This window comes from Chenopodium album, chromosome 1 (genome assembly GCF_948465745.1).
Source record: "Chenopodium album chromosome 1, dcCheAlbu1.1, whole genome shotgun sequence".
Classification (NCBI taxonomy): domain Eukaryota; kingdom Viridiplantae; phylum Streptophyta; class Magnoliopsida; order Caryophyllales; family Amaranthaceae; genus Chenopodium; species Chenopodium album.
Genome location: NC_137834.1, coordinates 87,540,926 through 87,553,633, shown reverse-complemented (window position 1 = coordinate 87,553,633; position 12,708 = coordinate 87,540,926). Strand labels below are relative to the sequence as shown.

The window sequence follows — 12,708 nt, the reverse complement described above, 5'->3', positions numbered from 1 at the left end:
CTTGGAGAAATGTATGTTAATTATAAATTATAGTCCTTGAAGTATTATATTATTCATATTTCAAACAACCACAAAGTTAGAAAATAGTTCTTTCCACCTAATCCAAGTTTGTGGTGGTTGCACACACTAGAATATGACCACTTGGAGGATCCAACTAGCTATAATGAATACGAGTATATATTATTGGTGATTTGGCGGTATCTTTATAACAGGGATCCATGATTGATATTGATACACCTATAGATTCATACTTTTTTTTTTTTGAAAAAGTTACGGAGTACATAATTATATTTAAAATATCCAACTTATACGCAGTATTTGAAATAGTGCAAATAAAATCTCCATATAATTAACTGAAATATTATTTTTGTTATCCTAAAAAAAATCAAAAAAATCTCTATTACGTACTATTTATGCCCTTTATTTTTACTTATTTTTCAAAATAGTTGCGATATGGAAATGTAGAAATTAAAAATAAGCATCTATCTTGCATATAGATATTGTTTTATATGGCATAACTAAGCCCCTTAGCCAATAAATCTCTCTTTATCTTGAGGCCTCCTTGCTCTCCTTAGTGTAGTATGCGGGTACTTTGTTTGCCGAAAAGTCCAGGTCCAATGAGTTTGGACCTTGTAATTATTTGATAAAGAGGGATCAACAGCACATACAAGGTTACTGGCAGAACAAGGAACGAACCCACCGGAATCACTATTCGAGCCCTTAGATAACCGAACACAAGGTAGATTGCTGAGCTGAATGCTATCATCATGCTTATTATGGAAATGAAAAGCATGCTCATTCCTACAACCAACCCCCTTGGCAGTGCAACGCGGAAGTCATCTTCTGAGTAACGCGATGTTAGGATTGATAAGAACATAAGTATGGATGTGACCGAAGAGAATAGAGATATAGCGTCTGCCACAGCAAATACACCAAAGGCGGTATCATTAAAAAATTGGGAACGGCCATCTTTGCTATCACCACCAGGAACTTTAAGTCCTGCATTGAACGCTACTGTTGCAATCAGTGTCGCAGCAACTGTACATGATTGTGCTGTAGTCTTCATCCATGCTTCTCCGTCTTTCATCAATTGTTCGTGTGCCTCTTTGAAAACCATCCATGGGGTTTTCCCATCTTTGTTTATTGCCTCTTTTTGGCCAGGCTGCACAAATTTCTTCACTTCCTGAAAACATATACAGAGTTTACATTACGAATACTTGTATATATTAATCGTGTTTGAGAAAACAAAAGTGGTAGAAGAATCAGTAAGAAAACCTTAAACCATTGCAACTCTCGTTGAACTTGTAAAGCTGCACCAGATACAAGATTAAGCCGGTCTGAAGATGGTAACTTGCCAGCCAAATGTAATATGTTATTATCATGCGGGTGATCTATATATCTCGTGATTAGATGCTTGTAATCACTCATTTGATGAATAAGATTGAAAACATTTTCACGACGATGTAAGACAGCAAGTTGAAACACGTTATGATTCTCCTCATCCGAAGCCCAAATTGCTGGAGGAAATACATCTACAATCTCTTCTATGATTTCGTGAGTGCCTAACCTCGCGGCAATCAAAAGTGGTTGTTGAAATAATGAAAAGGCTTTGGCATCGTCCAACTCTAATATCTCCAAGCACAAGCTTTTGACAAGCTCAAGTGCGTCATGTTGCATCTGTATTCTTTGTTGCAGTTGTATAGGATATTTAACTAAAACAACACACACCCAAATTAGTACTTAATATTAGCTAAATAGCTATATAGCACTTCCCTTGCTAATGTAGGTATGTTCGTGGATTGAACTTCAATTTAACTTTCAACAATCATGATCATTGTACTTAGATCGCTTTCCTATTGTGTAAATTTTTTAGTGAAACAGGGGAAGTATTTTATATTCTCTCCTTTTTCCCAATTAACTTTATATGTCATTTTTTACTTGTTAAGTGGATCAACAATAATCGAAGAATTTGGATTTTAGAATAACATACCATGATGATCATATAGTAGTTGCCAATGTGAAACAGCACCACTGGGGAAAGCATTAGTCTTTCTGGCTAGCACAGCCAATGGGGAACCCACACCATGCACCTCAGCTGTAGCCATCTCCGGGTACCGTTCAACCAAATAGAGACCAATGCCTGATAAACTCATAGAGATCAAATTATTAAAGATCATTTCCAACGACTCTTCTCTAGAGACACAGGCTATATTAATAAAACCCATTCACTTTGAAATTCTGATCTTGTATTAACAGCACATAATGATTGATAAACATAAAAATTTCTACGTCACTAGGATATGTTACTTCCAGTGTATGTTCAACTATATAGATGGTCACTAAATTTTCTCATAATCTTAGTAGGGTAAAATGTTACAATCAATCACACAATTTGTCTGTATTAAGGGAAAAAATTAACTACATGATACTACCGGTATATATATTTGGACCAAGGAGATACAAAACCAATGGCATTTTCGGGTAAAGTAATCCAACAAACATGTGAAATGTCGAATAAACTCACCAAAAAATCCGGCTGTGATAACGTCAATAAGGAGTCTGCCACCAGATTCACCAGCAAAAGGACTAGACTCAGTATCATTTCTTGTAACATCCAACAAATACCAAATCATTGACTCTTGGCCATATTGCGCAGCCCTATGAATAGGCAAGCCTGATTTGCCAGACATATTAGGCAAATCAGGATTTTTGCTCACCAATAACTTAGCTGCTCGAATGTTGCCAACCACTGCAGCTACTGATAGTGCAGTCTCTCCATTCTGATCAGTCAATGCCAAATCTTCAGGAGACATCCTTCTTATCAATTTCTCCACAAACTCTAGATCTTTTCCTGTGCCAACCGCAATGTGAAGTGCTGTTTCGGACGCTATGGTGATCTTAGCCATTAATGCTTCAGGGTCTTCATCCAAGAATTTCCTGGCTTCATTCCAGTCACCTCTAACAACAGCTTTGTACAAGGGCAGGTAACCTCCTAGGTCCTTCAACTTGTTCTCCACCCGCCCTCTTGCACGCCGGCTCACTATAGATGCCATTTACAAAACAAGAATCAGCATGCATAAACATTATGTAAGACTGTACTTGCATTGTTTGATACTACACAAGCTTATAAGCTACTTCTACTCCCATCATCCCCCATTCCGTATTATTCTCTAATCATTTTTTTTTTTTAATAAACTTCCAATTTGGTTGTAACATTTCTATAAAAGATATGAACCTTCAATTTCTTTGGAAAGTTTAATATGCATGAACCTGGGTATACGTAGAAATAGGTCACACACTAAATATCTTTGGGTGCATTACACTCAAATGTGTCCTTCATTGATGTTAGCATAACCCGTTTTATTACGTAATAGTTAATAGTTTATATAGACACCTTTTTTTTTGGGTTAAGAAAACAAGTTTGTAGTAGGTTATTACTAAATATCATCGTTTATTTAATCCCTACGTACAATAATGATGCAATTATGCATCTAAATATACATTAAATACTATTTCATGCATTATTGATGAATCGTGAGGGTTTTTGGATGTATGATACCCCCTGATCCCCATTGGCTAATTGACTTTGACTTTAAAAAAGGAATCTTTAAACTTGGATTAATCGTAGGAGTAATCTAAAATTTTGCATTTATTCTGTTAATATTTGAGCAGCATTTCTTCTTCTACCTGTAATTACATGGTTCTTCAATTTGATACATGCAGCATTTCTTACATAAGATGGTTTATATTAGTGAGCATTAAAGACATACCATAAATGTTTGTAAGATTAGACAAAAGGAAGCACGGTAATATAAAAAAGTGAAATTTCACATATAAACTTATTCTGATCATAGCATTAGCATTATTCATACTTGTTACCAGAGAAATCTGTAGAAATGAACAAACTTACAGAATCTAGCGCTACCATTGTCACTCTCCTGGCCACGTACGCCTTCAGCCCGTGGTCTTGATAGCCAAACTCCCATGAATCCGGCCTGTTGGTTTCCCTATCGAGTAGTGAGAAAGTACTTGACTAATGTGAGAAGCCAACTGAAACAGCTAGCACAAATGCTGTTGTTGACTCCACTTTATAATTGTGGCATGCATTATTAAATAGTTCATGGCTAATGACAACGCATTTTAATTAGTAAGTTGCATACTTAATCTAGATTGATTAATGAGAGAATAAAGTTAGTTGGTACTTTGAATATATAGGTTATTTTTATGAGGAATAATCATTTATGATGACCTTAATCATCTACTAGTAATTCAAAATTAAAAGTCAATGAATTTGTTGACTATCATTGCCTAGCCCAATGGCCAGATTAATTCTTTTTATTTCAGCCAAAGGGCCAAACAAAATAATTCTCTTATGATCAGCCCAAGGTTCGAATGAACCCAGGCCAAGGTGTTAGACAAAACCTAAGAATTTGATTAAAAAAGAAGACGATAATTGTAAAACAGACAATATAAGACCTTTTGCTAAGTATGGAGATAATAGACACGCGCGGTTTATGTTTAGGAGATAGCAATGTCTCGATAGAAAAGATCAATACCACTCTGTCACATAAATTATATGCAATCGCAGTCTGATTACATAGGTTAACCTTAGTTCAACAAAGACCAAGTAATTAATTCAGGGATTAAACTAGCTTGTTGTGCTAGAAGACATCAACTTCAATCTCAATCATCATTCCAAGTTTCCAACGTTCACTCTCAGGCAGTTCATTATTCCATTGTGCTATCGTTTTCTCTCTTGTGGTTGACTTTGATTTGTCGTCCATAAGCCATAAATAAGTAGATTAGGATATGTAAAACGACTCACCTTCTTAACTAACTAGCCAAAAAAAAAAAAAAAAAAAAAAAAAAACACTAAGCATGTTCGTTATACGATATCTCTTTCTTCTCTTCTCATGGCTTTGGTTGAGTTTGGCTATGATCACATTTGCCGCCACCCCTATTGCGAAATCTGGTTGTCCAACTAAATGCGGAGACTTAACCATTCAATACCCATTTGGATTTGGGCTAGACGGAGCATGTTCCCTTAGTAGCATGTACAACATAAATTGTAACACCTCCTTTGACCCTCCGAAATCCTTCTTGGGTACGACTAACCTTGAGGTCTTGGATCTTTTCGATAATGGGCAGATGCGAATTCGAAACTATATGGCAACTAGATGCTACCAAGGAGGGGAGATAGATAATTCCACAAGATCATCGAGTGTGGCATGGATAAATCTTGGCGATTTACCACTCGTGTTTTCAGACATAGAGAACAAGTTTGTCGTTGTAGGTTGCGATGACTTAGCTTTGATCAAAGGGACCTTGGGTCGTTCCTCGACCCCCTTTACAAGTGGGTGTGTTGCTGTGTGTGCTAGGCCTGATCAAGTGCTTAATGGATCGTGTACCGGGATTGGTTGCTGCCAAACATCCATTCCGAAGGGGCTCAAAACATTTATAACATCAGTAACGAGCTTAGACAATCACACAAATGTGTCCTACTTCAATCCTTGTGGTCACGCTTTCGTGGCGGAGCAGAATAAGTTCACCTTTAATCTAGCAAATCTTTCTGATCCTATGTTTAGAAGCAGGATGAAGGATGAAATCCCGGTCATGCTCGATTGGTTTGTTGGGGTTAATCAGACCTGTAGTCAAGCCAAGGGGGATCCGGCTACATATGCTTGCCAACAAAATAGCGACTGCACCGATTTTGATAATGGATTAGGATATCGTTGTAGCTGTCTTTCTGGTTATCAGGGTAATCCTTACCTTAGCCCTGGATGTACAGGTCAGTTCTTTTTAATATGTCGATCCCTTACTTTTAATTCTTTTGTTTTTATTTTTCTGCCCTATTTGACTTTTTATGGTTTTCAAGACGTGCCTTAAAACGAATATACACTATTTGTAAATTAATAAAATATATAGTGAAACGAATTCAACAAGATTACAAGATCCAAATGACTATATTATCTCTTATAAATCAATGATAATTTATAGTCAAGGTTTTAAAAGTTTGACCTAAATTAGGCTATGGGGCAAAAATTTAGGGATGTAAAGAGTAATAATATACTATCCCACTATTTTTATTCTATGATTTTCATTTTCCAAACAAAATTAATTTACACAATATTTTACTCCATTCAACATTCAAAACCGGTCAAACCAATGCACTAACAAAAATGGATTTAGTAGTAGTATTTATTATTCATATGATTAATATAGTTTAACCTTTTTCATTATTCATGTACATGTAATTCAATGCAACTTTTAACAAAATAATCACCTCACAAGTCACAATGGGGTGAATTTTTTTTATTTTTATTTTTTGTCTTACTCCACAATCTCTCGAAATTCATTGTTACATTATTTTGCGCTTAACATGATACTTAATATAAACTTATTCGTCTGTGTCATTGTATATTTGTATATCCTCATCTTGTAACATAATCGAAGAGAATATCATAATCGTATTAATGGGTGTATGATTGATTGTCCATAATGATTTTCGTCATAATTTGGCAGATATTGATGAGTGCACAGGTTCATTCAAGCCTTGCTCTCATTTATGCTCTAATACCCTTGGCGGTTACAAATGCTCTTGTCCGAAAGGACACCGTGGTGATGGTCTTAAGAATGGCACTGGTTGTACAAGTGATAATTCACAATTCGTTACAAGGTTCAGTTTAGGTAATTGTTATGTTTTATGTATTTCCGGATTGAATGAGTAGTATTATTATCAAACGTTTATTTTTCCTATATTTTGCTCTTGTTTTTTTTTAAAATGGTCACACGAATGGGGGGCTGTGAGGAATCGAACCCCACCAGGGGGGGTGGGGAGCATCCCTCATCTCCTCACTCCTCAATTATCTTTTGCTTTTTACACCAACATAATGTTAAAAATTGGGAACATAATAACCAAAATTTCGCCGAAATTGCTTTGGCAGGTATGAGCTTTGGAGTCATATTCTTGCTAATATTAGTGGGTTGGATTTATTTTAGCGCCAGAAGGAAGAAGCTTATGAAATTGAGAGAGAAGTTCTTTGAGCAAAATGGAGGACTTTTAATGAAACAACAACTTTCTCAAAAAGGAGGGACTATGGAGTCGTCCAAAATATTTTCTGCAGATGAATTAAAAGTCGCAACAAATAATTATAGTGAAGATCGTATTTTAGGTAAAGGTGGTTATGGTACAGTATACAAGGGGATTTTTAGGGATGGACGTGAAGTTGCAATTAAAAAATCAAAAGTTGCAGATGAATCCCAAGTTGAGTTGTTTATCAATGAAGTAGTCATCCTTACACAAATCAACCATCGAAATGTGGTAAAACTCTTAGGATGTTGTCTTGAGACCGAGGTACCTTTGCTCGTGTATGAATTCATCTCGAATGGTACTCTCTTTGAACATATCCATAAGAGTAAGGGTATCACATCTTGGCTTACTTGGGCAAATTGTATTAGACTTGCTGCAGAGGCTGCTGATGCGCTTGCATATCTTCATTCAGCCGCTTCAATACCAATTATTCATCGAGATGTTAAATCCACCAACATACTAGTAGACGAAAGTTATACGGCAAAAATAGCTGATTTTGGTGCCTCAAGGTTAATACCAATTGATCAAAGTCAGGTGACAACATTAGTTCAGGGGACAATGGGATATTTGGATCCAGAGTACTTCCATACAAGTCAATTAACGGAGAAAAGTGATGTTTATAGCTTTGGTGTTGTACTTGCCGAGCTCTTGACTAAAGAGAAACCTCTTTCATTTGAAAGAAAACAGGAAGAAAGAAATTTGGCTACATACTTTGTCCTATCATTGAAGGAAGATCGTTTAATGGAAATCCTTGATCCTCAGTTGGTGAGGGAAGCTAGTGAAGTGCAGCTAGTTACACTAGCAAAACTCGTTAAGAATTGCCTTAATGTCAAGGGTGAAGATAGACCTACCATGAAAGAAGTGGCTCTTGAACTAGAGGGTTTAAAAAAACAGAACAGGCATCCTTGGGCCGAGCACAATCACGAGGAGACAACCGGCTTAACTGGCCAACATGATCTTTACCCTGTGCCTTCAAATGGTTATAGTGGTAATCCAAGTACTGGAGAGTTCTCTGGACTGAATTCAATAGATATTAATATGATTACTGATTTGAACCACCCTCGTTAATGGTTAAATAATCATGCACTCCTTCTATCTTGAAGAAAAAAGTTTGAATTTGTAGACTATTATGTTATTCCATGTAAACCATATATAGAAATATTTAATCTTTGAATTGTTCTTTCCGATCCTATGTGACCATTCCATGTGTCGATTATACGTCCCTCATGTATCCAACTTTTAAACAAAACTGCTTCTATCAGATTTATGTCATCTGGAATTATTTTTCTTTCCATGGATTGAGAATAAAAATGGAAAAATTATACATATTACTTTGAAAGGAGCTCTGTTCTTGAAAGCAAAAACGATTATCATGTCACATGATCGGATAGTCTGATAGGAATTTGTGCTACTAGTAATGGAATAGCATGTTGTTTGTCCTAGACGGAGCATATATATACTCTGTATATATTAGTCCAACGACATGATTAGATTGCAGCACTTCCTTCAAATTCCCACACTACTAAAAATTGGCCAAATTGCGACCGGCGCAAACGGTCACAAAAAATAGTAAAAACGGTCGCAAAACATAATTGCGACCGGCAACGGGCGCAACATGGCGGTCGTTATTATTTTGGTCGCAAAAAAAAAAAATATTACGACCGTTTGGCGGTCGCAGATTTTTAACGGTCGTTTTACCTATTTTCAACGACCGTTAAAAAAACGGTCGCAAATATTAGAAATTGCGACCGCCTTATGAAACGGTCGCAAATATTGAATTTAGCGACCGTCATAAGCCGTCGCTAAAAGTATTAAAAAAAACAAAAAAAAAAAAAAAAAGAAATAGACCCACCCTTAAACCCAGATCCCACCCAAACCACCACCACTGCCCACCCTACACAACCACTAGTCGCCGCCTCTACCCACCATTACCTTCATCCACCTTCAACCACTCATACCCACCACCACCCACCCTTAACCCAAAAATTCGAACACGACAATTAAACCCAGATTTTCGAATAAAAAAATTCAAACATAACAATTCCAACCCAGAAATTCGAACACAACAATTTAACCCAGAAATTCGAACAAAAAAATTCGAACACAACAATTTAACCCAGAAATTCGAACAAAAAAATTCGAACACAACAATTAAACCTAGAAATTTGAACAAAAAAATTCGAACACAACAATTAAACCCAAAAATTCGAACAACAAAATTCGAACACAAAAATTAAACCCAGAAATTCGAACGAAAAAATTCAAACATAACAATTAAACCCAGAATTTTAGTACAAAAAATCAAATAAAAACGTACAATCGAACCTAAATTTGACAAATTAATCCACAAATCCGAACCTAAATTCAACAAAAAAATTCGAATGTAAATTCGACAATTAAACCCACAAATTCGAACCTAAATTCAACAAAAAATTCGAACCTAATTTCGACAATTAAATCCACAAATTCAAACCTAAATTCGACAATTAAACCCACAAATTCGAACATAAATCCAACATAAATTAAACCCACCTTTATTAATATTTTTTCCTCTAATGGTTCATATGGTCGAATTCGACCACAAAAACTCCAGATCTGGAATTTTTATGGTCGAATTTGACCATTAACACCATAAATCGTTTGTTGCTCGTTGAATTTATCAAAATTTATTTATTTCTCAGTTAAGAATCACCAAAGAAGATTAATTAAGGCAGCTAGCACTGGTGTAAAAGAGAACGGAGGTAAGAGAAGAAGAGGATAAAGGAAAAGGAGAAGAGGAAAGAGATCGGGGATAAGAGGAAACAAAAGGAGAAGGGGAAACTGATTAAGGAAAAAAGAAGAGGAAATAGAGAGAAGGAAGAGGAGAGAGGCGTGAGAAATGAAAAAAATGAGAGAGGGGAAGTGGAGCGGTTGTATGCTTATTAGGGTTAGGGCGTGCTTCTCTCCCCCTTTATATAACCCTTTTTTAAAAAAAAAAATAGATTTTTTGCGACCGGCATTAGCGGTCGTAATTTTGCGACCGACTCTCAAACGGTCGCAATTGTAGAAATTTGCAACCGACTCTCAAACGTTCGCAATTGTAGAAATTTGCGACCATTAGTAACGATCGCAACAATATTATTTTTATTTTGAATTATTTTTGACATGTATTTTATTTTTAAAAACTATTTAAATGCCTTTGCGACCGCTTTAAAAACGGTCGCAAATTTAATATTTTGCGACTGTTTTCATGACGGTCGTAGAAAAACGGTCGCAAATTGGCCGAATTTTAGTAGTGCCATAATTGTTCATAAACATTTATCAACGAGGTTAGTAGCTTAGAAATAATCCGTGGTTTATACACACGGGTGTACAGTGCTCATCGTACATGTATTTGACAAAGAACATGTTTGTATTTGACGACAACATGCATTACCAAAGAATATACAGATATAATAAAAAAAACGAGATAAAAACTTAATAAAATTTTCTGAGGCGATAAAAAATCGAGTAGGGCCGGGCCATATCATATTTTCTCGTGCCCAAACCCGTAGAAAAGTAGCGGGTTTTCGGGCTTTTTTCGAGCCCGGTTCGAGATTTAACTAAAAATACATTTTTAGGTTTGCCCAAACCCACCCTATTTCGGGCCGGATCGGGTTGGGATGCGAGTCATGCCAATGTTGATCACCTCTTAAAAAATCCTTACCAAAGATATCATTTTCCCAAAAAATAGTTTTCTATCTCTCCAAAAAAAATCAACTTCCCATAATAATTTAGTTTTACACTAATATTATTTTCAATTAAAAATAATTTAAGATTGCAATATCAAATTTCTAAATAACATATGTTAAAAGAACATAATTTATATTGTAAAGTACATATAGTTAATACCTAAATAACACACTAATCAAACTCAAAGAACATACGATAATAAAAGTAATTTAAATATGACATATGATAATAAAAATAGAATTTGGGCGTCACTAGGACCTTAAAGAACATACACATCAAATTCAAAGAACATACTTTGTATTATTAAACCCAAAAAAAATATATGTTTATTAACATATGTTAAATAACATAAGTTATAATGTAAAGAACATATAATTTTACTCAAAGAACACACTAATCACACTCAAAGAACATATTAAAGGTATGTTCTTTGTCAAACATAGGTATGTTCTTTATCAAACATTATATGTTCTTTCCGCCTTTTTTTGTTTACCCGGGTGCACCATGAAACTCTATATACTTGTTAATTTCTTACCAACTCTTCCTAACCCCCATTGTTCGTTTCAACATGTAGCCTCCACGTGAAGAATTTAGAGACAGAGAGGAGCTAACTATGAGTTTACAAATCTTGTAACAAACATCAGGCACATTTGCATGATACATGTTAATTTGTCTGATGCTATACCTTACTCATAAATTACCTTATGGTTAAAGCATTTCATTTGAAATGCTGGATTTGGGTCAAAGTTCATGTTTGGGTAAACCAAACATTTGGATTTAGAATTTGCCTAATTTCAACCCAATTAAAACGCTATTCCATATAAGAGAATTTGAAATTCAATCCAAAACCCTATCATTTGAAATCCCAAAAGTAAAAAAGATCAACATTTTGTTTTCTCTCTCTTTGTGCTCTTTGAGTGTCTCATATCAAGCTTTCTCTCTCTTCAAATTCTAGCGCGCTCTCTCTCTCTTCAACCTCTCTCACACAAGCTTTCTCTCTCCTCACGTGTTTTCTCTCTCCCCCTCTACTGTGAAATTACACTTCTAAATTAAACAATTAGATAATTGAAATAGGATTTGAGACCAAACCCTCAGAAGTTATCAACCTTTCACGTCCAGGGCGAAGGCAACTTCGAACTTGGCTAGGTGAGTCTAGAACTTGTGAATCCGGAATTTTGTAAAAAGGGAAGGTTTAGAAAGAGGGAGAAGAATAATCTATTGCTTGAGAATTATTAAGGATTGTTGATGATTGTGAATGTTGATGATTGAAAACGAGAAGTTATGACCCTATTTATAAAGAAAATAGTACGAAAACGATAGAAAATAATCAGAATTTGAAACTAAATAAAACTGGCGACTGGGCCCAGCGCAAAATGACAAGCATCACGCATGGCGACAGGGTCTGTCGTTTGGCGCTAATTAAAAGATAAAACGCGCTTTGTACGGAATCCTTTTCTTAATATGATTAAGCAATTAAACTCCGTTCTTATCAATTTTAAATAAGATTTTATCATAATAAAAATTATTTTCTTAGAATGTGACTTGTTTTACACAATGCGTGGTTCCTACACCCAGGTGTATCATGCACATGGTACACCTGAATTTTGAATTTCAAATTTTAAATGAGGCTCTTTATATGACTATATAATGTTCTTTATAACAAAAATAATTTTTATTCTCTAAAATTATTTGACCTAAAAATAACTTAAGATTTCGTTTTTAAATTTCAAATTTTAAATTTATAAATTTTGTTTTCAAAATTTTAGTTTTCAATTTTTTTTTTATTTCATTCATATTTTTCACCTTTAATATATATAGTTACAATATTCATTTTAGGGTTGGTGTATATAATTTTCTTGTGATGTTCTATATGTGCTTTAATAATGTTTTCTATTAGAAAACATGAT

General features: G+C 35.1%; 1 protein-coding gene and 1 pseudogene across 1 annotated transcript; one reads left to right on the top strand and one right to left on the bottom strand.

Annotated features, from left to right (window-relative positions):
- Positions 1-418: 418 nt before the first annotated feature.
- LOC145638260 (uncharacterized) lies at positions 419-3,986 on the bottom strand. The gene is made up of 6 exons (XM_081689227.1): positions 3,911-3,986; positions 2,525-3,040; positions 2,025-2,140; positions 1,880-1,898; positions 1,276-1,739; positions 419-1,183 (listed from the first exon to the last, which is right to left on the bottom strand). Exons 1-6 carry the CDS (start codon positions 3,984-3,986, stop codon positions 572-574), a joined length of 1,803 nt encoding a protein of 600 aa, XP_081545353.1. The 3' UTR covers positions 419-571.
- An 892-nt stretch (positions 3,987-4,878) lies between these two features.
- LOC145638250 (wall-associated receptor kinase 5 pseudogene) lies at positions 4,879-8,158 on the top strand (annotated as a pseudogene).
- The last annotated feature ends 4,550 nt before the right edge of the window (positions 8,159-12,708 follow it).

Coding starts and splice junctions, on each gene's coding strand:
- LOC145638260 (XM_081689227.1), bottom strand. CDS start 3,986: ATGGGAGTTTGGCTATCAAGACCACGGGCTGAAGGCGTACGTGGCCAG. Junction 3,041..3,910: donor CAATGGTAGCGCTAGATTCT/GTAAGTTTGTTC, acceptor TGGCATCTATAG/TGAGCCGGCGTGCAAGAGGG. Junction 1,184..1,275: donor GAGAGTTGCAATGGTTTAAG/GTTTTCTTACTG, acceptor ATATGTTTTCAG/GAAGTGAAGAAATTTGTGCA.